Source organism: Cavia porcellus, unplaced genomic scaffold (assembly GCF_034190915.1).
Source record: "Cavia porcellus strain 051 isolate PalLab524CR breed Dunkin Hartley unplaced genomic scaffold, mCavPor4.1 scaffold_6, whole genome shotgun sequence".
NCBI lineage: Eukaryota > Metazoa > Chordata > Mammalia > Rodentia > Caviidae > Cavia > Cavia porcellus.
Genome location: NW_026947489.1, coordinates 57398895 through 57425228, shown reverse-complemented (window position 1 = coordinate 57425228; position 26334 = coordinate 57398895). Strand labels below are relative to the sequence as shown.

The 26334-nt window shown below is 46.0% G+C and overlaps 1 protein-coding gene and 1 pseudogene across 14 annotated transcripts in view; both read left to right on the top strand.

Annotated features, from left to right (window-relative positions):
* Nucleotides 1-26334, top strand: part of Prkag2 (protein kinase AMP-activated non-catalytic subunit gamma 2) — a 240127-nt gene that overhangs the window by 172988 nt on the left and 40805 nt on the right. For 11 of the 14 annotated variants that reach the window (XM_063250773.1, XM_063250770.1, XM_063250774.1 and 8 more), the window contains one exon: nucleotides 21946-22052. In XM_063250773.1, the coding sequence (XP_063106843.1) occupies nucleotides 21946-22052 (107 nt within the window). The remainder of the gene's footprint in view (nucleotides 1-21945; nucleotides 22053-26334) is intronic. The other 3 variants (XM_063250771.1, XM_063250766.1, XM_005003492.4) reach the window with 1 other exon arrangement.
* LOC134476454 (E2F-associated phosphoprotein-like) lies at nucleotides 6987-21930 on the top strand (annotated as a pseudogene).

Below are 26334 nucleotides of genomic sequence, written 5' to 3'. Positions count from 1 at the left end.
TGTTCATTTGTGATCAGGCAATTACTTAAATAAATAAGCTGCACAGCCGACCCGGGAGCAGTAACCCGGGAACATGAGTGCATCTGGCAGACATGTTGGCTGCAAGGTAACACATCCACCCTCATTAAAAGCCCCTCTCCACATTTATTAGGAACAGCATTTCAGAATTGCCCTGGATTAAATGTCTTTTTATCTTACCAAAAGGTAACCCAATGTCTTAATTCAAATTCATCTTCCTTGGTTTAATGCAGGGCACGTTTTGACCACTGTCCCCCAGAATGGTATCTTGTGCCTTTTCCAATAAGATTTTGAAAGTCTAAATCAGAGGAGTTTTCTTTGTCTCTGATATTAGTAGCAATAAGAATCTATTGCATTGAAATTGTTTGCGGATTAACCTGGAGGCAGGAGCAAGCTGGAGAGCAGTATCTATTAGAAGGGAATCTTCACTTGTTTTAAGAACCCAAACCCACATGCAAATCTCATCGTCACTTCTTACCTGACTGTGTGACCTTGGTTAAGTTGCTTAACCTCTCTAGGCCTTAATGGCTGGCAATTTGAAGATAAAAGAGGCCGTGTAAATCATGGTATTTGGCTCATTGTGAACCCATTGCAAGCACTTTGTAAATGTTAGTTACTGCCATTAACCACAGCACCAAATTCGTGGACATTTTAAGCCTTTTATTAATGAATCTTAATAAGACATTCTTCTCAACACAGTTTTGGTGGCTTCTTTTGTTTTCCTTGGGATTTATTCATTTAATTATGCTGCATTTGTCAACGCGGGTTTACCATCTTTTTTTCTTTTGCATTGTTTCTACCAGTATAATGAATGTAAACTATTAAATCTAAGAAAGGGAACATCCCCTTTTCACCCACCTATTTTTATCTGTATTGCCGTCATTAGTTTAAAGCATGCTGAATCCCACAAATAACCCTGTCAAACTTTTCCAGATTTTTGAGGAGGCAGAATGTTAAACAATTACTTCGAAGCTGTGAGCCAAGCTGGAAGAAGGAATGATGTTGGCGTGGTTGTTCAAAATGCTACTTTGTGTCTTTGGAACCTTAAATTGCTTATTCATCTTTTTTTTTTTTTTTTTTTTGTCTTTTTGAGACAGAGTTTCACTATGCAGTTCAGGCTGGCCTTGAACTCACTTTGTAGCCCAGGCTGTTTTTCAAACTCACAGCATCCTCCTTCCTCAGCCTTTCTCCTCGTGCCGCGATTATAGGTATACATCACCACATCCGGCTTCATCCAGAATTTAGGAAAAAAAAAAATATTAAGCAGAATCGTGCATTGTGAGGTGGGGGAGGAGGGAGACTAGCAGTAAGACCACACACTTTTTAAATATTCCTTGAACTTCTGTGTTAGCAAACTGCATAGTAGGTAGCTATTGAATAGATCTTTGGTTTATCTTTAAAATTATTCCTTATCCGGTTAATACCTTAATTTATACAGTGACTCCTGGAAGCATTACTTACATTCTTTCAGTGCATGGAAGCACATGATTACTGATAGTCCTGTTACCAAGTGTTGTTCTATTTCCTAATAAATTATAAACCATACTGTACTTCTTAGAAGCAGTCGGAGGCACAAGCTAGCAAAGTCAGGGGGAAAGACCTGCCATGCACAGGTCAGCTCATCTTTTGCTTGGGATGTGACATGAGCTCTTCTCTTCTACCACCTTGACCCTCTAACCATCACATTGTGATGACAAGGACACTTGTCGACTATGGGTTTGTGGCCTCTGTCCTTCACCGCTTTCCCATCTGCATATAGGTCAAACACAGGCTCTCCCAGTCGCCTTTCTGTGCAGAAGACTCGTTAGAGGCCTTTTTAAAAGGAATGGGACCTGAGATACAGATATGGGATGGTTATAAGGACTTGGCTTCCCTTGCAGCATGGAAACAGCAGCCAAGGGCCCAACACTGAAGGCCTTAGGATTACCAAAGCCCCATGAGGCCTTCGGGCGTAGTGTGCACCACTCCCACTCTGGGTCCCTCGTGGTGTGTGAGCTATAAGGTGTCCCCCTTTCTGCGCGTCACTGATCTTACGAGGGCTTCAAGATGCAACCCAAATCTCACCTTCTCTTTGAGGCATCCGCTAGATAAATACGTACCTTCAACGCTTCCTCAGCTCAACTGCTCTCCTGGTGCCCACGGTAGGGCCATGTGGAAGGGGTGCTCTGCAGGACTTTCAGGATCCCAGTGATTACCGACATGTTTGTACTGACTCTGTGGGGTTTTGAGAGAATTCAGTGGTTCAGCTCATGAAACGTGATAAGAACAATGCCTTGCCCATAATGACCAGTTTACGCTTGCTTTTAAAATGTTTTATGGGGATACCAGTCACGTCTCTCCTGTTTGTGCCTATTGTTATTAATTTTCTGGTGCTTACTTGCCACAACCAAGCACAGGGCTTTTTGCAGACATCTGATCATAGCCTGTGTCTTTGAAATAGGTTGTCATCCTGCAGCCTCACTCTGATTAATAAACCTCCGAGAATCCTAGCACTGTTGGCGAATTCTGCAGCCTGCGTAGCAGACTATGTCCCCCCTGGGCTCCCACCTGTCATCTCCAGTGGTGTGAGACCTGCACCGGTCAGGTGCACTGTAGCTTGCTTGTGCTCTTCCGGGTGGCTTCTCCCCTTCCCTTTCCACCTGTGCCGACTTCAGTCCACTCCATTCTCCACCTGCAATGCATTTTGCAGAGTCGGATTCTTTCCCAGACCTCACCTGTGTGCTCCCTCACTGAAGCAGTCTAGCTAGCGAGTCCACAGGGATCAAAGAGAGGAAAGATGGGGACCATCTCATGCAGGAGGGGAAGCATTTATTTTCAGTCAAGAATTTCAGGGTTTAGGCCCCATTGTGTAATGAAGTGGCTCCATTTCCTTGGACAATCCTTGGAGTCTTTTGAGACTTTAATTATTATCATTGTCATTCTGGGTTTCCCAGTTTAAAAAATAAATAACGGGCTGGACCTTCATGATCTCTTGCTTTCCCTGGTAGCTCAAAAAAGAGGATCTGAGTAACCAACAACCATTATGTATAAGGAAATGACATTGATTTATAACTCATTTACTCCTTCTTGGGGCGGGAGGAGGGCGCCCTGAAGCCAGCCAGTGAGTGAGGATTGATTCTTGGTGGGAGGAAGCATTGGGCCATTGCAGTGGTTCGTGACCCTCCAAAGGGCCACTGTAGGGGACCCAGTGATGCAGGTGTTAGAATTTCCTAGGAAGAGGGCAGTGGAGGAGAGGGAAGGGACCAGGGGGATGAGATGGGGACAGGATCATTGCCTTTCTACGTCTGAAACTGTTGCCTGGCTCAACCCACTCAGCCCACAAGGTCACTGACTGGCATGAGGGGCAGTGACCCCTGGTGGTAGGAACATTAAAATGACACCACTTGATGGTCACTGCTGATACTCTGTTGCCCAAACTCTCCTTCCCTGCTGAGTTGCATGCTCTTCTGAAGCAAAGGATACATTGATTCTTGACTAGTGGCAGGTATGATTCTGTAAATACCTGGAGGCAAAGCCTTCCTGTCTGGCCAGGTATGTCTCTAACCTGTTGCCACGGTTGGTAGAGTTTTAGTTGCACAATTTAAAATCAAAAGCCAGGATAGAACATTTGGTGGCATCTTGGGGTAATTATAGACTGTTCTGGAGTTTGGGTGTGGTCTGTCCCCCAAAGGCACTTGGTGTTTCAGGGTGACAGTATTGAGAGGTGACAAGGTCATGGGGCACTACTCTCAGAAGAGCTTAGTGTTGGTGTCACAGGCACAGATTGGTTTTTTTCTAGAGCAGGTCTGGCTCCATACTCCTTGCTCACTTCCTCCCTTGTTATGAAACCCCCTGACCCTATGGAGACCTTCTCCAGACACAATGGTACTTAGATTTTCCAGCCCAGAATCACAAACAACCAGTTAAACAGAAAAATGCATAGGGGGATTTGGGGACATCTGAAAGTAGGATTTGTCACCAGGCTTCACAGGTGCTCACAGCCACGTTGAAAGTCATCTGGGACCATGGAAGTATCTGTAGTTGTCTCTGGGGTTGCATGACCTTCCCTGTCAGGACTTGCCCTGCAGCCTGGTGGGCGTGCCAAGAAACAGCCTGGGTTCCATCTCTGCCTGGCTCTAGCTCTCCAGCCCACATCCAGAGCCCTGGCCTAGGATTTGACCACTGCAACTCGAAATTCCACCATGGGACTGTAAGGAGGTAGAGCTGATTGTGCAGAGGGTCTGGAGCTTGCTGGAAGCATTGTATAGACTTTTATCCTTCTCCGTAAATTGTGCTATTGGCTGGCATATGTTATGGCAGTGTTTGAGACCCTGTAGACTGACTGGATCTTCAGAATAACTCCAGAGCACAAGGACAGTAAGGTTGGAGGTGAAATTTCTTTTCCCAGGTGACAAATCTAGGAAGGTCACAGCCAGGTTCCAGACACATGGGTTCCATCTCAGAGCCCTGCATCAGTGGCGTGACCCAGATAAAATGATCTCCCCTGTGGGTACACCTTGTTATGGCTTGTGTATAGATGTCCCCCCAAAGCCTCAAGGCATCATATGTGGGGCTTTTTCAGAGGTGGCTGCATCTAGCGTGTGTGATGCTGGAATTGATTCATGATGTGGTGTGAGGCTCAAGAGGCCTAAGATCTAGGAATTTTTTGTACCAGGGATTGAACTCACAACCTAGAGCTTGCCAGGCAGGCGCTTATGCCGCTGAGCTAAATCCCCAGCCCAAGAGCCCTAGGATTAAGGGTGTGTGTGCTATCCTCCTTGAGAAGCATGGATGAGATAAAAGGGCCAGAAAGACGATGTTAAGATCCTCTTTGCTGGCTTTCTTTGCAGTCTTCTGCTTGTCATAAACTAGTTCTCCTCTGTGACGCCCCTCTGCCAAGGCACCCTGCCTTGGAGCCAGCCGATTATGAACTGAAAACTCTCCAAACTGAGCTAAATAAACCTTTCCCCCTTTAATTTTGGGTGAGTATTTCATGTAAGTAGTGAGAGAAAAGTAACTAACAGCCATCTTCCCAGTTTTTATCCCTACTCATCCTTTAACCCATTTCTCCCACCGCACTCAGGCTTGCTAAGGTTGCCAGGGGCCTCCCTGTCCCAAGTGCAGTGGGCCCTTGAACCAGTCTTGGTTTGCAGAGACGCTCTCTGCCCTTTCAGGAACACCTCTGACTTCTGTGGCACGGCCCTCCTGGTGCTAGCTCTCACGTTTGGCTGCTGATTTCCTCAACAGTCGTGCTCTTCTTTTTTTCCCTGCAATACCTAATGCAATCTAACTCACATTTCCCACAGTTGCCCTCCCACCCCGAGCCTTAGGAAAAATCGTCACGTCTATGGCTCCAGTGGCCTCTCTAGCCCCCACTGTCCTACTGCAGGCGGAGATACTGTCTGATGTCAGCTGTGTGGCCCTGTCACACCCGGGCCCACGTGTCTTCATCGGTCACTGTTGCCTTTGATTGAGGTCTCTTTCTAACATGTCTGCTGTCCTCTTTCTTCTTTTACCTCAGCTTCCCACTCGCTGTCCTGGCGTTCTTCAGGGCCCTGTCAGGCCCACTGGGTGTCCCAGGGACCATTTCCCTCTTCTCTTGGTCACCTGCTCATTTCCAAGTCTTAGGCCCACTGTGGCTGCCTAGGGAAGCCCTCCCCGGAGGTGCCAGACAGGACCTGGTGGGGTGTTATCCCAGGATCCCACCATTACTGGTACAACAAAGGTGAAATGGGTTGATTTGTATGTCTTTACCATCGCATTGCATATCATCTGAAGCTGGGAATGGAAGAACTCAGACTCTGTGATAGGACTTGGTTTCTGTGGGTATTCGCTACAAAATGCGCATATGGCTTTTGGAGCTATAGGCTTGGTAGATTTCAAGTGATTAGTGTTGTTCTGATTTTAAAAAATTAACACTGGATTGAGGAACTCTGCTGGCCATGTGGTCAGGTGGTGGACTGGCCAAAGAGCAGGGACAGCTAGAGAAATGGAGGCGATGACAGGGAATCCCAAAGGTATAAAGACACTGCCACCCGGCTGAAATCAGAATGTGTCGTGCCCCAGGAGTTGGGCAGCTCTGGGCTGGCACATGCAGGCAGAGCAGGCTGCTTGCTTACGTAGCCTGGCATCAGAGGGAAAGTCTTCACGGGCTTTCTTCTCTGTGCCGCTGGTATGGGGAAAGGACTGTATCTTACCCCTGATTATAAGAGGAGTCATTTAAGGAGAGGAAACTATTTGAGAATCTTATAGCTAAATCAAAGTCATGTTGTGATCTCTTCTAATGAGCTGCATTCTTCTGTCCCGCTCAGAACTGTCTTCAGGGGTCTGAAGTTATGTGCTGTCCCTGACATCCTGCAGGTCGTGCTAATGGATTGATTCTATTTTGGGTCAGCTTGGGTCATTTGTGAATGATAAGGGTGGGCTGCTCACAGCACTGCTTGCTTGATCATATGAACTGTATTTCAAGTGGGCGGTTTAATCCGTCCATCATGACCTCCTCAGGGTGTGCACATACGTACACCTCGTGTGTGTGTTTGGGCCCTCTGCCTGGTTGTAACTTTTCACTTCGATTTCCCCAGCTTGAAACCTTGGCACCCTTTTCAAAAGCAGGTGTAATTAGTGCCATAGTAATTAACAGGATGTGTGGGGCCCAGATCAGAGACCTATTTCGTCTTCCTCATAGCTCCAGGACCTTAGGCAAATTACTTCAGGCTTTAGACCCTTCATGTGTAACGTGGACATGATGACAGGACTAACTTTAGGATTCCGTGTGGATGATATAATGCAGCAGAACATTTCACCAAAGTGCCTAGTACAGCATCCAGTCTCCATGTATAAGTGTGGTTACAATCCCAGAAAGGAGAAAAAAAGACAGGGACTTAAAAGTTAAACACCCATTAGTGCATCCTTTGGCATCAGGTGTCTTATCTCTGTAGTGTGTGTGTGTGTGTGTGTGTGTGTGTGTGTATGCGCGCGCACGCGCATACACACACACACACACACACACACACACAGTATTGTTTGTAATTAGTTCTTGGTTCCAGCTCCCTTTATGAGTGAAAAAAGGCTCAAGGGCAACAGATGTTGTGAAATATAAATTTGGTCTGCTCTTCCATTTCCTGGCATACAACCCCTAAAATCCTTGGACTCTTCAGTGTGATGTCTTCTTGTGTAGTGTGATTCGACTGCTGGCAGGCTGCCCCAGGTGGCTCCAAGATGGGGCTGGTCATCAGAAAGACCTTGGTGGGATTAGAGGATTGGGACTTTGAGACTCATCCCCCTAAATTGAGCTGATCGCCCTTGGCCACTGATTTATGGCATTGTGCACTCGTAATGCTGTTTCCATAAAATCCCTAAAAGATTGGGGTCTGAAGAGTTTACAGATGGCAGGACACACAAGCTTCCTGCAGGGCTGCGTGTGGAGGGGTCCACAGCCCCACACCCCTTCTACATTCCTCAGGCTCAGCGTCTCTTCATCCATTTCTTCCCACCAGACTTCAGCTTCACCACTTACTGAGTCTGCAGATCCAAGGATAGCCTGGCAGAGATGCCTCCTGCTGTCTCCCGAGGCGGAGCCCTTGCAGGAGCACCTCAGCCTGGTGCAAGGACCCCAGGCTGCGAGCTGCTAAGGCATCTGCTGTTAGGACTTTATTGTAATGAAACAGTAATTCTTCACAGGCTACAGATATCATGAGGGTGTGGGCGTACACATCAGAGATACCCAGAGGACCCACAACCAGAAGCTATACATAGTTATGGACAAATTAAAGCTACCACAAACTGAAATGTTTCAGTTGGAATCAGAGTTACCTTTTGTCAGAATGTGAAACTGAAGGCTTATGGGAGCTCATGTGAAGTACCTGTCTTGAAATCACCAGAGTGTGTGTGTGTGTGTGTGTGTGTGTGTGTGTGTGTGTGTTTCTTTGTTTTGTTTTGTGACAAGGTCTTGCCATATAGTTGAGGCTGTTCTCAAGCTTCCTTTCTCAGCCTCCTGAGTTTTTGAGATTATAGGTACGTACCATCATACCCAAGACTTTCCAAGAAAAACTGAACTGCATGTGATGCTGTACACCTTTAATCCCAGCTACTGGGGAGGGGAGGCAGGAGGATCCTAAATTCAGGGCAGCCTGAACAATGTAGTGAGACCCACTCTAACTGAGATAGGCCTTTCATAGGAAAGCTTGCCTAGCATGTGTGAGGCCCAGGGCTCAACCTGCAGCCCCACAAAGAAAAAGAAAAACTGACAGCCAAAATAAAGGAGTTTCTTAAATATCAACAAATTTTTAGAAGTAATATAAGCAACAAAACAATGTATTACCCTATATCAAAAGTTTTAAACTGCTTCTTGAACAAATTTTACAAGTTCTTGAACAGATTTTACTGGTGTGTGTTTATATTTTATTCTTCCTCTGTCTCTGCCAAACAGACAGAATATCCAACCTGGTTGTAGGTGAACTCCACAAAACCTTCAAGGAATCATTAATTTCTTGGCTATCTAAATTATTTTAGGGCCCAGGAAAAGATGTACATTCCAGGAGGCTAGTGTGATCCTTACATCAAAACGAGCGTGAAGCCAGACATAGTGGCCATGCCTGTAATCCCAGCATTTGAGAGGCTGGGGCGGGAGGATTGCCACAAAATCGAGGCTACCCTGGACTACATAGTGAGTTCAAGGCCACCCTGGACTACAAAGTAAGACCTTGTCTCCAAAAAACAAAAACAAAAACCCAGCAGAAAATTGCACACAGAGAAGACTACCAGTGGTTAATCTTAACCTATCACAGAACTCCTAAATACACAGTAGCAGATGGAGCCCACTGTGTAATGACTAAGCCCTGCTTGTCCTAAAAGTACAAGAATCAGGCAGGGTATGGTGATGCCAGCCTGTGATCCCAGAGTTAAGTGAGTTAAATAAGTTAAGTGAGTTAAGAGGCTACATAGTGAGTTCAAGGCCAGGTTGAATGACATAAGGAAACCCTCTCTCAAAAAACAAAAACGGGGCTGGGGATTTAGCTCAGCGGCATAAGCGCCTGACTTGCAAGCAGGCAGTCGTGAGTTCAATCCCTGGTACCAATGAAAAGGAAAAAGACAGAAAAAAAAAAAAAAAAAAAAAAGGTTAGGGGCAGTCACTGCAGAGTAAACAGAAACAGAGAGGTGCATGAGTTTTTGTAGGCCTCTCCCAGACGCCATGAACCAGCTCCAGGATGACTACGACCCCTATGCAGTTGAAGAGCCTAGCGACGAGGAGCCAGCTTTGAGCAGCTCTGAAGGTGAAGTGGATGTGCTTTTACATGGAACCCCTGACCAGAAACGAAAACTCATCAGAGAGTGTCTTAACTGGGGAAAGTGAGTCCTCTAGTGAAGATGAGTTAAATTCCACCATAAAAACAATGGAGGACAAACTCTCTTCCCTTGGAACAGGATCTTCCTCAGGAAATGGAAATGTGGGAATAGCTCCAGCAAAGTACTATGATGATATATATTTTGATTCTGATTCTGAGAATGAAGACAAAGCACAGGTAAAAAAGAAGAAAATGAAGAGACGACACAGAATTCTAACAAATGATGAATTGCTATATGAACCTGATAAAGATAACAGAGACCAGGCATGGGTTAATGCACAGAGAAGAGGCTTTCATGGTTTTGGACTACAGAGACAGCAACTGGCAGTTCCTAACAGTGATGCTGTCTTAAATTGCCCTGCTTGTATGACTACATTGTGCCTCGATTGCCAAAGGCATGAATCTTACAAAACTCAGTACAAAGCAATGTTTGTGATGAACTGTTCCATCAACAGAGAGGAGATACTAAGATACAAAAACCCAGACAACAGAAAGAAGAGATGGGGCTACAAGAAGCTGCGATCTAACCAGGAAGATCCCATGAAGCAGACCGAAGCTGAAGAACTCTACCGCCCTGTGATGTGCGCAGAGTGTTCCCCTGAAGTGGCTGTCTATGACAAGGACGAAGTCTTTCACTTTTTCAATGTTTTAGCAAGCCATTCTTAAATAGTGCAGTTGGCATTTCATTGTGCAATACTGTAAAAGGAAACTGTATGGACCAGTTATTTTCCTCCCTCCAGTTCATATTATTAAGTGATTTTGAGCTATTACTTGAGGAAGCAATATTTTGTCTGTATGCAAAAGAATCAGTCTTCATCTCTCTTCCCTTTTTTATTTAGCTTTATGATGCATACTGATAGGACTGATTATTCATTTCCTTTATGATAGACATTTGAAAATAATGGAGCTTTTTATTTATTAAAGCTTTTATAGAATTAAAAACAAAAACAAAAACAAAAAGTTTATCAAGAATCCTCGGAGGAGTCAGTAGCTACAGGGCAGAAGAAAAACCAACTTGATGTATACCAAGATGGACATAGCAACCTTTACCAAGCTGTCTAATATAAGAGTGGCAGGGAACACCTTTGAGTTGCTGGGTTGCAGCCTATGTGGGCTGGCGGACCAAGATAGGCACCCCAGAATCCTGATGTCCCAGTGCTGCCACCCCAGTGAGGTGCTGGGGTTGCAGCCCTTCAGAATGTCCCTTAACCCTCAAAGGTGCTTCAGCTTAGTGACTGGGTTCTGTCTGCAAAAAAAGAAGAAAACATTGGCAGTCATAGATGCTTTAGATAGTGCCTAAAAAAAACAAAAATTTAAAAACTGATGGGACCTAATAGAATTTCCAGGTCAGAGCTCTGTGTGACATTCTTTAGGCATTTAGTGCATCTAAGGGAACCAGCTGTTTGTTTTGGTGTTGATTATACTTTTCCTTCTTCCTTTGGTCTGAGTTTCTTTTTTTTGTTTGTTTGTTTGTTTTAGTACCCGGGGATCAAACTCACGACCTCTCGCTTGCCAGGCAGGTGCATATGCTGCTGAACTAAATCCCTAGCCCCTCCTTCTCTTGGTAGGGAAAGTTATCAGCCCTTCCCTATGTGCGTGCACTCGCGCACGCACACACACTGGATTCCACTCCTGTTGGATTACATTGTGTCCTGCCCTTGTCCTAGAATGTTAGAAAAAGAAGTTAATCTCCTTATTAGCAGTGTAGTGTGGTTTTGATGTTAGTCCTCTGCATCATCCAGCAGCTACTAGGTTGATTTTTCATGGTTATTTTTAAGAACTCCCTTTTTTCGTGATTACTGACCACAATCCTGGCTTCTGTATCTGATACTCAGTCCTCACATTGGCTTATTCTGCTGCGTAGACTATCAGTGGAATTACTAATCTCCTAGATATCTGTTTGAATCTGTTTCATGGATTCCATGTCTTCCTATGTTAGGTGTCTTGGTTACTTTTCTCTCATTGCAGAGCCAAAATACCTGACGCCCAAAATTAAGGGAAGAAAGACTTACTTAGCTCACAGTTTGTAGAGGTTTCAGTTTGTCATCTCCATGCCTGCCTCTTGCACAGGATGAGGGTGTTTACAGAGTGATGATCCTGAACATGATTTCCATCATTTTGCTAAGCTCTTTTTTAAAAAAATCTGCATCTGCTCTAGAGTCAGTAACCAAGTCTTTCATTACAGTCACCATCTCTGGCTGTTGTCTGAGAAATTATTTCTGATTTGATTTTTCTTTTAGAGCCTGGTCCATCTGTTTTGTTATTTCAGTGTTTCCAGAGCATCCAGGGGGGAGGCTTTCAGATTGTTTCCCCTCATTGCCCCCTGGGTTTGTCTGTGGTGACCTAGATATGCTGTGATTGCATCTTGCTTAATTGTCTTCTCATTTTCTATTTTTTTAACTTCAATTCCTGATTTGATGCTTGTAAATTGCTTATGGCAAAAAGCTGTTTTGCAGAGTATTTAAAACCCTCAGGAAATGACTTATCAGAGGTATCTTCCAGGTGTAGCTGGTCTGTTGCAAGATCCCTCCTTTCAGTTCACTGGGAGGAGAGGCTGCTGCCTAGGTGGCCTAGCACCTGGTTCTTTGGCACTGGTCTGTATTACTGTTCATGGCCCTTAGGCAACCCCAGTCTTGGCATAGCAGGAAGAACAACTGATTAGCATGTTACCTTGACTAAAGTAGTACAGGGAATAATAAAGATAGCATCAGACACAGCCTAGAAAATGACAAACTGTGGTATTAATTTGTCATCTTTAACCATATGCATTAGAGTCATACTTACATAACAAAATCCAGAACAGACCAAGAAACTGTGTACATGGCCTCAGTGTGGCGATTCTCCTCCCAGGGGAGAAAGTTTAAAAGCGGTTGGAGGAAACAGGAATAGAAGAGATTAGAAGCAAGACTGGAAGACAAAGGAAGATTATGCGAACTTGGGAAAGCTGGTGAAGAAGGAGGGAAAGAGAGAAGAAAGAAATGAAAACAGCAGCAGAAAAAGTACAAACCAGGCTGGGTGTGGTGGCACGCCTGTAATCACAGCAAACGGGAGGCAGAGGCAGAAGGATCACTGTGAGTTTGAGGTCAGCCTGGGCTACAGAGTGAGCTCAAGGCCAGGCTGGACTATACAGTGAGACCCTGATTCCATAATCAGAAGCAAAAAAAAGAAAGAGAAAGTACAAACCATGTTCACATTCATATAAAAACAAGATCAAGAAAAAAGAAAATAAAAACAGGCAAAGAGAAGAAAAAGAAAATAAGAAAAAAGTCCACTTCCAGGTGTGCCTCGGCCGGCGTTGGTGGATAAAGAGGGCAGACAGAGCCCAGATCCGTGTTGACTTATCCCAGAAGGCCAGCTGTAGATTTACGGTGGGTAGTGGATAATCCCAGCAAGCCTTAGCTCTGCTGAAGTGCAGGCTGGTTTAGGACTGTGAAGCTGGGTCAGTCTGTTCAGTCTTTAGCACTCTGTACACTTTCCGCCAGCTTGAACCTTCTGCCCCCTTGATCTGGGTTCCACTTCACCCTGACACTGGGAGCTGCTAGATGGAGCCATCCTGCAGGCTCAGCTATCTCCAAGATAGCTCCTGGCCAGTCTCCCTCTCCTGGAGGACAACTAAACCCAAGTAACTAACCAGCTATGCAGGCTGCTATGACCATTGCTCTGTTCCACTGGTGCCGTGGAGGCATCTGGGGTTACCAGTAGACACTGTGTCTGCAGGTTCAGTCTGCCCCTTCCACATAGTGCGTGGGGCTCAGGGAGAAAGCACCCCTTGTCATCTTCTTCGTTGAGGTCTCTCTGCCTCTCCCTATTGGCTTCAGTTCTCACTTCAGATCTTAGCTGGGCTCCAGGGACCCATTTCACCCCTTTTCTTCCTCGTGTTGCTGTATTCCAGCATCTGGACACCAAATTTCAAAGAGGCCATTTTCCTGCTGTTCACCACTCCGTGTAGAGTTGGATAAGGAAGCCTACAGAGGGTGTCTGCACACGGGGTACCATGGTTCATGAGCACATTTGTTTGTAAACAGTTTGGTCACAGACTAAAGTGTTCAACAGCATTTTGCTTTCCTTTGCAAACTCCACATTGGATGACAGAGACAGCCGGGGCCATCTTCCCCACATGAACACAAACACAGCCATCTTCTTCAAAATCCTGAACCAAGTTCATAAACTGAGGTACCACTGTATAAAGTAGTTTAAACGTTTTAAAAGTCTTACGCAATCTCATTCATTTAGAAACGTTTTGCCCAATAGGATTAGTGGATAGCACGAGTATAAATTATGTTTGCAAACAGGTTAAAACGTTAAAAGAAAAGACTCACATGAAGCATTTCCATAGGGGAATTATCTCTATAATTAAAAACGATCCTTTCCAGTCCTTTAGGTTTAAAAGGTCTGGGCGACATAGTGATGTTTATTTACTGGTTAAATCTCGATTCCACGGTAATCTGAACCCGTGTGCTTGGTGTGCTGTCATTTTTCCCTCCCAGGAAGCAGCAGAAGCCCGGACTCAACTCCCCACCCTGCATCTGGTCGGGTGTCTGATGGAACTTATCCCTGTGGCAGGCCAAGAATCCCCAGGGGTTCACAGGGTGCCTGGACAATACAGTGAGGCAAGGCGCATTGGCTTGTGCCAGAGAGCTTATAATAAAGTCCAAGGAAGAACCAGGCCTATAAACCTTGTGTCAGGTTTGTGACCCACCACAGGGAACACAGCACACTGACAGGGTGGTTCACACTGAGTGATGTGTGCCATCGCTTCTCCTCAGGAACTGTGCTCTGGGAAGTAGTAGCCTTTGTACTGACCTTTGAGGGTGCATTAGCTTCCTGAGGCCACCATCACAGGTGACTGCTGTCACTCAGAACAACAGAAAGCATTCTCTCACAAAGCAGTCAACAGCAGGAGCTTCCAGTGGCTGTGGACCTACTGCGTGTCCTGTAATCAGAGATGCACCACTCTGTCTCTGTCCTCTTCTCTATGTCTCTTTCTTCCATTATAAGGACACTCGTAGGGCCCACCCTAACCCGAGATGATCTCCTCCCCTGAGTCTCTCCTTCCTTACAGCTGCAAAGACCCTTATTGCAAACAAGGTCTGGTTGTGATGTTTCTGTGGGCCATGCCCTTGAGGGGCCCCGTCATTCCATACCAAGGCAGACAGCATCTGTGTGGACCATGGCAGCATGAGGTGTGCTGACCTGCAGGAATGCAGCACGCACAGGCACAGGCAGAAACCTCAGAGCACATGCCCCGGACTGAACCTGCCAAAGTTCAAAGCTTCTCTTTGAAAAGGAACTACTGACTTGGATGCAGCTTGTGGGACTCTAGGATGTGGGGCAGAAGGGTAGGGGACAGAGATTGCTGAGACCTCAAAGGAAGGATGTACTGCATAGGCAGGGAGGCCTCCTCGGAAAGAGCTGTATATTTGGATCTGTTTTTAGGTAGAGAAACACCTACCTGCACATACATATCATTTCATGCTTATCATTGTCACGTCCAAACTTGGATGCAGTGTTTTAAAAATTATGTGACTCATGAGACATTATAGTCCATGCTGACTGAACCTACCGTGTATCCCAGGGTGCTGGGGTTATAGAGTGTACCGCCATGCTCAGATCAGACCTTTATAAATTAAACACCTCATACTCTGTGCTTCCAAATTTTATGCTGTGGCAACTCCCAGAGGAATGGTGTTGGGTCACAATAGTATTTAAGGGGCCAGAGATTTAGCTCAGCGGCATAAGCACCTGCCTGGCAAGCTCACAGTCCTGAGTTCGATCCCTGGTACTTAAGGATGGTCGGGTCAACATCATTCCTCAAGCAGGTCCCTTGCTTTGCCAGCCGGTACCTCAGATGCCATCGAGTCTCTGCAGTTCTGCTTCCATGCGGTGACATGCAAAAGGAACAAAAGCAAGAAGGAAACATTCTGATAACATCTTAATCTCAGTTACCTTTTAAATATGTAAAGTCCAAACTTCTTTCCTTTTCAGGAATTTTAATAATGCATTCCAAGCTTGGGTGGGGCCTCTCCCCCAGGTTACTCTAAATTACTCTGTTTAACACATTTCTGCCTCCAAATGCAGTTTGTGGAGGCCAGTACTGCGCATGGTGCCTCCCGTAGGCAGGAAGTTAATATTAAATGTGGAAAAGTAATGTAGAAGGAGAGAGGAGTTTATTTTCCTAACCTAAAATGTTAGCACTTCTGATGTTGGTGTTGTTTTACTAGGCCAGCAGTAATCTGTCCTCTTCCCAAACCAACAGATACTTCATTATAATTTATTTACATATTTGACTTTATTTTTTGATCAAACTTTTTCCTTTTAAAAAATATTGCAGGTCCTCCCCAAAACTCACTATAATCATGAGAAAACTAGACATACTAGTTGAGGGACATTCTCCAAAGGACCCAATTAGACTTCCTCAAAACTACCTTAGGGAAGGCCAAGCACTCAGAAGGCAGAGGCAGGAGGATCTCTACAAGTTTGAGGCCAGCCTGGGCTACAGAAGTGAGTTCAAGAGCATCCTGAACTACATAGTGAGACCTTGCCTCAAAAAATAAACTAAAAATGAAAACTACCACAGCATCTGAGAATCTGTCATGGCTAAGATGACCCTAGGAAGATACCGACTGTCATATGGAATCCTGGGACAGAAAAAGGGCACTAAGGGAAAACTAAGAAAATCTGAATAATGTGGGGACTTCTGTTAGTAATTTATTCATTATTCCTTCCTGAGTTCATTAATCATAACCAGTGTTCCATACTAATGCAAGATGTTAACAGTGTGCACCGTGTCTGAATGTGACTGGGAGGCTGGCTGATGGGGACACACACAGGGCCACAGCACTGTCCTGGCTCGCTGGCCCAGCTCCTGGGAGGCAGGGCAGGGGCAGGCTGCATCCAGCTCAGGGTGACTCCTGGCCTCCAAGGGCCTCTCCGCAGGACTGCACCGGGGCACAGAGCAGGCCATAAAGAACCAGGAGTCTGTGTGGATGGAAAAAGGATGATAAGTAACCCTCCCTCGGGGCAGAATTGTCTGGTCAGGTGGTTGGCATGGCGTGTGTGGACCTGTGGAGTGAGATGGAGAAAATCCCCAAGATTGAGATCATGAGGAAACCATTATGCAGACCTGCAGGTAACCTGCCTCGCCTTGAAACTCTCAAGGGCCTCCAAGACAGTAACAGTGGGCAGCAGTGCGGCCAGTGGCACCTGCACGAGCATAATGACCAGCAGGATAGCACAGAAAGGTCCTGGCTGAGACAGGGGCCCTGGGGACAATGAAGGGAAGTCTAGGAAGTGAGGCTGTGTTCAGAATAACATGTGGGAGCTGCTGATACCAGATGCTCAATGTCAGCGGCACTCGGTGAGCTGTGCAAGACCTGTTTTTACCTTGGCAGCTCTTCCGTAAGTCGGAGTATGCTGTTTATTTAAATATTTTTAAAAATCAAAAGGGGAATTAAGATGATACACTAAAAATGCATTTCACATAAAACCTGCGGATTTCCAATTTTTACATTTAAACATTTCTACTTTATAGTACTTGAAAATTTTTGGATATTCATATAGTAATATGGACATCTGTAATAGGTGTGCTAGGTGTGATCCAAAGGTACAGTGAATGTTTCCATTTTTAAACACAGTTCTAGTAGAAGACTATTAACCCCCTCAGAACCTTCTTCCCTGGCTCAGATGTACCAATCCCGTCATTCTTACTGCAGTCTGAAGCAGTTCTGGAAGTCCTCTTTCATGAGTGTCCTAAGTTGCACTCTTGTGGCTGCCTTGGTGACCTAAATCGATTGAAAATGTTTACTTTTCACGGTCATTTTGACTTTGGGAAAGAGCCAGAAGGTGCACAGTGCCAGATCTGATGAGTACGGTGGTGAGGATGCACTGTAATGGGTTTATGAATCCGCCTTTCCACTGGATGGCACTCAGAAGCAGCTTCTCCACATTTTTGGTCAGGCCTCGTAAAGACATTCAAGAAATAGGACTTAAGAGCTGCTTTAGAAAGTGGCAAAAATGCTGAGGGATGTGGCGCACACTTGTAATCACAGCACTTGGGAGCTGAGGTAGGAAGATTACTGTGATTGCAAGACCTGGGTTACATAGTAAGTTCAAGGCCAGTCTGAACCACATAGCAGGACCTTGTCTCAGAGAAACCAAAAGAAGGAGAAGGAGCGGGGAGGGAAAGAAAAAAGCAAGAATGATGAAATGAGTTTGAGTTTGAGTTTGTTAGAAGCAAGGGAAAAAATTTGAGGGGTCTTGATGTCAATGTGTCTTACTGTAATGATCTTTAAATTTAAACACCATGTGTTTTGATCACACTTTGGATGTCTTTTATGAAAAGTACTGATTTAATTAATGAACAAAATGTCTTGTAAAATTTTTTTTCCTGAGAGCTAGATGGTTGCATTTTATTATTGTTACATTGTTATGCTTGTATTGGTAGGTTGTCATGTTGCTATATTGTTCTACATTATTGTTACAGCTACATTGTTACTGTGGGAGACAACTCTAGTTACTCTCCTTGAATGCAAAACAATTATTGCACCTCTGATTATTTGGAGACTTATTTCATTATACTGATATGTAGAGAGCTGGCTATGGTATTTCCTTCTCTCTTCAGTTGGCTCTAAACATTGCAAATAAGGCTAGCCGAAGTGCTGATATGTACTTTCCAAAGCCGACAGACGGTCCTGTCTCCTCATAAAGGATGTGAGCCCAGCGGGATGTTAGAACTAATATCTACTGGGAATATCAATTGGGTGTGAGCCTCAAAATAAAGAAGCTATGACTCCCCAGGGCACAAGAGTTTACATACCAAAAACCAAGCAACAGCCTCCCAAAACAATTCAGTTGCTACTTTAATTAGATAATGTGAATTGAACCTTCTGCATATCTTTATCTCTGCAATTTACAGAGATGCCATTCTTGCACCTGGCCAGCCAGCTCAAGTTACGTAATTCCCACCGTCCTCACTGTCATTCATCCTTGAGCCACCCCCCTTCTTCACAAGATAATAAGTTCTGGGAGAGGCCTGGGGTCAAGGCCTTTGTCCGCATGTCCTCACAGGGATTAGATTTAGGACCCCTTGACTGCCCTTCTTGGAGTATGTCTTGGTGACTTTTACTCTGCCATGGGTTGCATTGGTGGTAGTAGATTGTAATTAACTTGCTGGGATTCCAGTGACATCTCAATGGGATTACAAATGTATCTTTTTGAATTGTGAGGAAAACTAAAAAGAGGATTACAATACTTGGATGACTGAACTTGATAGTTGGGATTACAATAGTTACATTGTTCCATTTTTGTTTTATTATTGCATTATTACATTTATTGTTTTGTTTCCCTTTTGCTTTCATTGGCTTGGATTTTAAAATAGATTAGGTGGACAATTTGTATCTTAAACATTGACTGAATACATTCAGGACCAAGCAGCTCTGTGGCCCAGGTCACCTCCTGCCGTACCACGGTGGGGCTGGCAGAAACAGACACGAGCATTCTGCGCTGCTGTGCTCAAGCTCTCTGTTTCAGCTTTTCCTGCACAGCATGCCCATTTTCCCTGAACGAACATTTCAAGAACCGGGAAAGCCTGCAAGCTTAAGTTTCCTCCGTCTCTCTGTGGGTTTGCTGACATTACGCATGTTCATGAGCCCCTCCTTGCTTTGGTAGCATGCCTGACTGGGCCCTGTTGATGGCCACCTTCTCCACTGTATGGGGACAGTACCTGTACCGTGGGAGCTGCGGGTGGCAGGTGCTGCTGGTGCCACACCCTTCTCATAGGCCTAACCCGAGGCTCCTATTTCAGCATCTGCGCTCCCGGGCTCATCGGTCACTGGGAGCTGGCCTTGACCCCAGGAGGGCAGAAACTGTCTCCTGGCCCAAGGCAGACCTGAGACAGATTCATGATCCACACAGCTATCCGTGGAGTTTCCTCCTCAGCATGTCGAGTCTGGCTGCATGAACTTGCAGCCTGCTCCAGGCGCACAGCCTTTTTGGAATGTTTTTCTTCCTTGTCTGCCTTCTTAGCATCAGCATTGGACATTTGCATGTTGCTAAAGCAATGTCCAATAAATAGGTGTTGATGTGGATTAATTCATCGGTTAGAAGAGGAAGATTCTGATCATTCAAGGAAATTATCATCTAAAATGGGAAAGATTAGAATACATAGGCATTGTTAATAAGACCAAAGTAATAATTGGTGAGAAATACAGACCAATCACATTTAGGAGAAGAGGTCATTCAGCCTTCTTGTGGTGTCTTTTGGGGTTTTGTGGGGTCAGCCAGCAGTGTGTTCTGGAGGTGGAAAGTGGGGATGTGTGCTGTCCTATGTATTTCTGCCCCACCTGGCACATAGGTGGCATCTGTCCTGTGACAAGATAGCCACCAGGCATCATTTAATAGGAGGCACTTCTGGAGTCACACTTGAATTACTTCCTGCACCTCTGACTTTGGCTTCTCCTGGCCTCAGTTTCCCTAAATGTCACATGAAGAAATTGAAGTTTGTTATTCCTCAAGGTTCCAGAGATCAGATGAGGAAAAGGACACAATATCTGGTCCATAGCCAGCACTCAGGTGTGTACTCCTTTTACAGGAATAGATAAAGTTTGCACCTGAGACTGTGTTGACACTGGACAAGAAAAAGAGCAGCACGGAAAAGCTTGTCAAGTGGGGAAGCAGGTTGCAGACAGGGAACTGGCAGCGCACCCTAACCCTGCACGAGGAAACAGATACAGGGGGTCAGTTACAGGGAAGCCAGACAGTGACTGTGGCCACGGAGCTGTCCACATTTGATCCCATCACGAAGAAGCCTTGACGATGGCCCCATTAGGGGAGACACAGATGATAATGTGCCCACGTGGGAATCAGACCCTGGGAGCGATCAGAATTGGAAAGACTGTAGGGAACTCCAGGTCTGTCAGCCCCATTCCCACCCTGAGAAACAGGTGTCAAAGCTGTGCCCACAGGCAGGACATCAGTGAGCGTGGGCTCCTTGACACCAATTTTGCTAGTTCCCAGGTACACTAAAGTGATTTGTGGTGGTTTGCCAGTTAGTCTAAATCTCCCAAAGCAATGCGGGCTGAACAGGAGGTCACCCAAGAGTGTCACGGCACTGAGCTGTAAAAGATGGGTCGGGAGTGAGCAGGCAGTCATCCCGGACCAGGGAAAGGGCATCGTCTCGGCCTCCTCCGCAGCCTTGGAACTGAGATGCACAGGGCTTGACTTCAGTCTCAGTCTGCTGGCCGCATCCATCAGTGAAGGGCGACTGAAGGGTTTGCTGCAAAAGAGATGGGAAAGTGTTCAGGCAGGAGATGCTGGCGAGGGCAGCGTAGCAGAGGAGACAGTTCAGGGCAGGGCTGCCTGGGTCACTTGACGGTTCAGCTTTGTTTCAGGCCGCTGAAAGCCACTGCAGACTCCAGCAGCTCTGCACCTGCCACATCTGTCTGGATGAATTAGGACAGTGGAGGGCAAAGGGCTCCGAAGGGGGCTGTGTGCTGCACCTGGAGGTGGCCTCAGCAAGACTTAAAAATGGGTAGATTTAAGAGATTTGAGCTGTCAAACCAACAGAGCCTGGGAAGGCCCTTCTGCAAAGTAGGTCGGAGCAGGTGCTGGAGGCTTTTCTATAAACCCTACAGTTACCATTATTTTTGCTTAAATTGTCAGCTTACAGAGATCTGATTAAGGAAAAGACACCGGTGCTGGGGCTATAGCTCAATGGCACTGTGCCTGGCAAATGTGAGGTTCCGAGTTTGATTCCCAGTACCGAAAAGAAAAAAAAAAAGACATCAGGGGCTGGGGATTTGGCTCAGTGGCCTAGCACCTGCCTGGTAGGTATGAGGTTGTGAGTTCGATTTCCTGTACAAAAAAAAAAAACAAAAAACAATGGACATGTTTGGTAACGACCTTCATGCTGTATCCTCTCGGGGAGACACATATTTCAGTGTGACCATATGGAAGCAGCTTCCTAAATCTGTTTTAAAGTTTCCAGCTCATGCATAGAAATGAAGTTCCTTTGTTTTTTTCTTTTAGCCCTGTATTTGTGACCTTGCTAAACTCGTTTCTAGATCTGAGAACTTTTCCTAGATTCTTGGATATTTTCTCTAAATGTCATGTGTAATTAAAGACAATTCTGGTTTTGACTTTTATGGTCTGATGCCTTTTACTTTTTCTTTGCCTTTTTGTACCAGCTAGGACTTCCAGTGAAGTGTTGAATTAGTGCATGTGGCCAGACATGGTGGCACACACCTGTAATCCCAGCATTTGGGAGGTTGAGGCAGGAGGATCACCATGAGTTCAAGGCCAGCCTGAGATACATAGCAACACCCTGTCTCAAAGCAAAACAAAACAAAAAAAAACAGGCATGGTGGCTCACACCTGTGATCCCAGCACTGGGGAGGTTGAGGCAGGAGGATTGTTGTGAGTTCAAGACCAGCCTGGGCTACAAAGTGAGCTCAAGGCAAGCCTGAACTGCATAGAGAGACCCTGTCTTGAAAAAGAAAAAAAAATTTCCTCTTTTTCCCACTAAGTTGTTAGCAGTTTTTGGTATATGCTCTTCATCAGTGAAAGGAATTCTTTTATTATTACTGATAAGTTTGTTGTTTTTTTTTAGCAGAAGATTCTGAAAGTGGTGTTTACATGCGATTCATGAGGTCACACAAGTGCTATGACATCGTTCCCACTAGCTCAAAGCTTGTCGTCTTTGATACTACGTTACAAGTAAGTCCACCAATTCCTGTGAATGTGTGTGTCCCTGGGCCTATGGCGACTGAAGTCCAGCAACACCAGCAGATGCCTATTGGGTCCTTTCTGTCTCTCAGACACAGGGCTGAGGTTTTGTCTGAATTCTTAATCTCCATGGCAACTTATAAGGAATGTGCTATTATTGGCATTTATGTACCGATAAGGAAACTCAAATTCTAGCTCAAGAGCATAAATCACAGTTTTAACCCACAGATTTTTAGAGTTTAAGGATTTCATCACAGAGCTTGTGCGTGGCAGGCTCTGGAATCTGAGCACAGCCCATGCTAATATAGGTGTAGTCTGGATATAGCCTAATGGTCCTTGTTGTTCAGTAGTGTATCTGATAAATATTTGAACTAAAATTGGTTAAAAAGAAGAAAATACTACTAGCTGGGCATGGTGGTACGTGCCTGTAATCCCAGCACTGGGGAGACTGAGGCAGGAGGATTGCTGTGAGTTCAAGGCCAGCCTGTACTACATGGTGAGTTCAAGGCCAGCCTGAACTATATAGCAAATCACTGTGTCAAAATTTAAAAAGGGAAAAGAAAAGAATACTAAGGTGGGTACTCTCTTGAGAGAGAACTTCTTTAGTCTTATTTAGCAAAAAATTTGAACCTGATCAATTTGCTGTTAAAATCTTGCTTCTAAGGGCTGGGGATTTAGCTCAGCGGCATAAGAATCTGCCTTGCAAGCAAGTAGTTGTGAGTTCGATCCCCGGTACCGATAAAAAAACAAAACAAAACAATAAATCTTGCTTCTAAGCCAGGTGGCTCATGCCTATAATCCCAGCATTTGGAGGCTGAGGTGAGAGGATCATTGCGAGTTCGAGACCAGCCTAGGCTACAAAGTGATCTCAAAGCCAGCCTGAACTGCATAGTGAGACCCTGTCTCAAAAAGACAAAAAAAAAAAATCTTGCTTCTAACAGTCACCTCATGTCAGTGTCACTTACGGTCATGTGTGAAAAAGTCCTGAATAACACACTCAATGTCATGGTTAAAATATACTCAGAGTAATGAGGTCAGGCTACAAACATATACACCTCCCCCTCTTGTTTATGTATGTGTGTGTATGCGTGTGTTTCTACGTAAGTCATCAGCAAGTGAGATTGTCTTCAGTCACCTTCCCCATTAGGGAACTTGTGACCCCAGGGGAAACCACAATGGCACTGGAGGAACAAATGGTGGGGACCAGGAAGGCAGCCTTTGCTGCCAGCAGAGCCTGGTGGAGGGCGGCTGATCAATTTGCTGTTAAAATGTTGCCAGAGCCCCGTGTGGCTCCCTGGAGTTTGTCCGCCATCCCTTCCCCGGCCTGAGGGTGTCTGCCCGGACCCTCTAGCCCTGCTCGGGCACCGCCTGCCTTTCTCCCCGCCAAGTCCCTCTCTGCCTTTGGATTGTAGCATAGCAGAGGGGGTTTTGTTTTTGTTTAATTCACTTTCCAACTATTTCTTGAATGGGAGTACCACTGATTTTTGCAAATCAGCTTTATATCCTATGACTTTGTTTGACCCATGTAACCTTCAGGGTCCCTTTTTAAGTCCTACAATTCTTTGAGGGTTTTTGTTTCATTTTTGTTTGTTTGTTTTAAAGATTTCTTGAGTTTTTGACACAAAAATGACAATACAATAAGGAATGATAGTCATTTTAAGAAATGTGGTCTGTGCAGTTGTTAGTTCAAATCTAAACATTGTGAATTCCCAGGGTAAAGGAACTCCTGGCAGCCCGTCTCATCCCACTCCCATGCCCTAAAAGGCTTCCTTTTGGAAGTAGCAGATCTCTTAGCCTGTGACATTGCTACAAACAGAAAAATAAATGACAGGTAATTTAACTTTCACCTGGCTTTCCCTTGCCGGGTGGTTCACTTTCTTTCGAATTTAGAATTTAGCCAGATTGAATAATAGGTGAAACTGTGATGCTCTCTGGACAATGGAGGTCACAAATCCTATAAATGTAACTTCTGTAATCATAGAAACCAGGTGTGTATGCTCCCCTATTTATTCTGTGGGTCTCTCACCTTGGGCAGAGCTGAAATCTATCACCATGGAAATGGAGCGAGCAGTTGGCATTGGTTAAAGCAAAGTGAAGGAGGTCTTTGAAGGGTTGAGTGCCAAGATATCATCTGTGCACCCTTGAGAGCTAAGGGAACAAACAGGAAATGACACGGCATCAAAGTGCCAGAATCTCACTAAGAGATCAGTTAAATACATTGTGGAATAAGTGTATTGAAGAACTCCCCATAGCCATTAAGAATGAACAATGTTTGTTGAAGATACACTTAGTGTATTTTTTGCTGTACTGGGAATTGAACCTAGAACCTCACACAGGCCTGGCAAGCGCCCTACCACTGAGCTATATCCTTGGCCCACTTTTTAAATTTTTCCATTTTGAGACAGGGTCTTCCTAAATTGCCCAAGCTAGGCTCAAACTTGCCACCCTCCCGCCTCCAGCTTCCCAAGTAGCTGGAATTCATAGTGCCACCACCCATGATGAGAATTTTCACACACGCACATACACAGGCTGTAAAACAATAGATACACTGACCAAGTCACTCCAAAGGTAGAACGTATCAGAGGTGTAACTCATCCAAAGAGTTTATGGGACTCATGAAGGGACCAAAGACAGCTGTTTCCAGGGAGACTGGCAAAGGAGATGTTTAGAAGTCATAAACAGAACAGAAAATTTTAAAAATGAAACCCGGCTGTCCTGGAGTGAGTACAAGTGTATTCTTGCACCAAGCTTCTCTGTGTCCCAACTCAGGCTCTCGAAAGGTCAGTTCCACATTCTGTTTGAGTTCCAGGAGTTCCCTAATTTCCTACAGGAATCAACCTCAGGAGCAGGGCCAGTGTCTCTTTCTGACCAGCTCCCAATCCTTGGAAGTCGAGTGAGCGTGTGACATTTGGTCTGCTGGGACTTTGTCACCTGCATGGTCTTGGGGCCGCTGTGCTGTGCCAGCGCAGGCCGTGGTGAGAACCCTCTGAGGAGCGAACCCGGTTTCCCATCTGAGCTCCTGAGACCAGGGCACGAAGGAGGGAGGGCTCAGCGAGGCACAGGCACGTGCTGAGTCCTGCACGTAGGGCAGGGCAGCTCCACTGCACCTGGCACCAGGCACTGCCCTCCATTCCCCCGGGCAGTCTGGGGGCCCATGAACCCCACATTTATGGGGACACTCAGGCAGCCGGGTACGGGTACTCTCTGTCCCCCCAGTAGCCATTGCCTCTCCAACAGGGCCTGGAGTCCCCACAGGGAAACACCATCTGCTGGGGGGAATGTGTCTGCACTGTGTGCCCCAGGAGTTTCCTGTTGAGGGAGACTAACCTGGCCGGGTCCTAAGGCCCTGGGAAGAACAGAGGCCCTGACACAGCGAGCTCTTGTTCTGGGCCCCCAGAGACCTTGGTACATGTGTCAGGAGAGCACGTGCAGGTGTGAGTGTGTGGCCTCCAGAAGCCCTCCTAGTGTCCAGTGGTAACAGTTCCTGTCCTGGGGCACAATGTCCCTGGGAATGTGCTGCCGTGTTTGGTTACCCAGCCTAGTGATGAGAGGACAGTCCAGGGGCTTCTCGTTCAGCTCTTCCTCCCACTCCCCTACTCCGAGGGTCAGACAGCAGGAAACCAAACAGGGCAGTAGACACCTGAAGCTCACCAGGATTAGAGATGTAGTTCTTGCGAAGGCCCTGGGTTCATTCTCTAGAACCACACCAAAAAGGAAGAAAAGCCCAGAACCGGTCAGTGATTCAGGAGCCAAGATGTGCACAGTGAGGAGCTGCAAACTGCTATGCCCCTGGTCAGTCGGGCCTGGGCTGTGACATCTTCTGATGAGCCCTGCTCTGACCATCAGAGAGATGGCATTTGGATTCTGGGGACTGGTGGCTGTTTGCAACCACTGCCAGTGCCTCTGGAGGCCGGTTTCCCTCTGCAGACAGCAGGCCCGGTGCTGTGGCTGGCCTAGCAGAGAGCTGGTGAGCACAGTGAACTCTCCAGTCTGACAGCTGCGGTCAGGTCTTCGGTCTCTCTGCCCAGGGTCTCCTTGTCCCATAGATCAAACATTTCAGAAGCTCTGCACCTCCTCCTCCATTCTTGGGGAGATAGTGATCAACTCTTGGCCACCAAAGACCCCTGCAAGTCCGACCATTCTGATCCCTGGTTACCCTTTGGGGCCCCGTGCCTGCCCTGTGCCCCTGGGGAGTATCCGGAATGGGACGTTGACACTGTCCCAGCTATTTTCTGCTGTGCATGTGGCCTGCAAGCTCAACAGCATGGAGAAC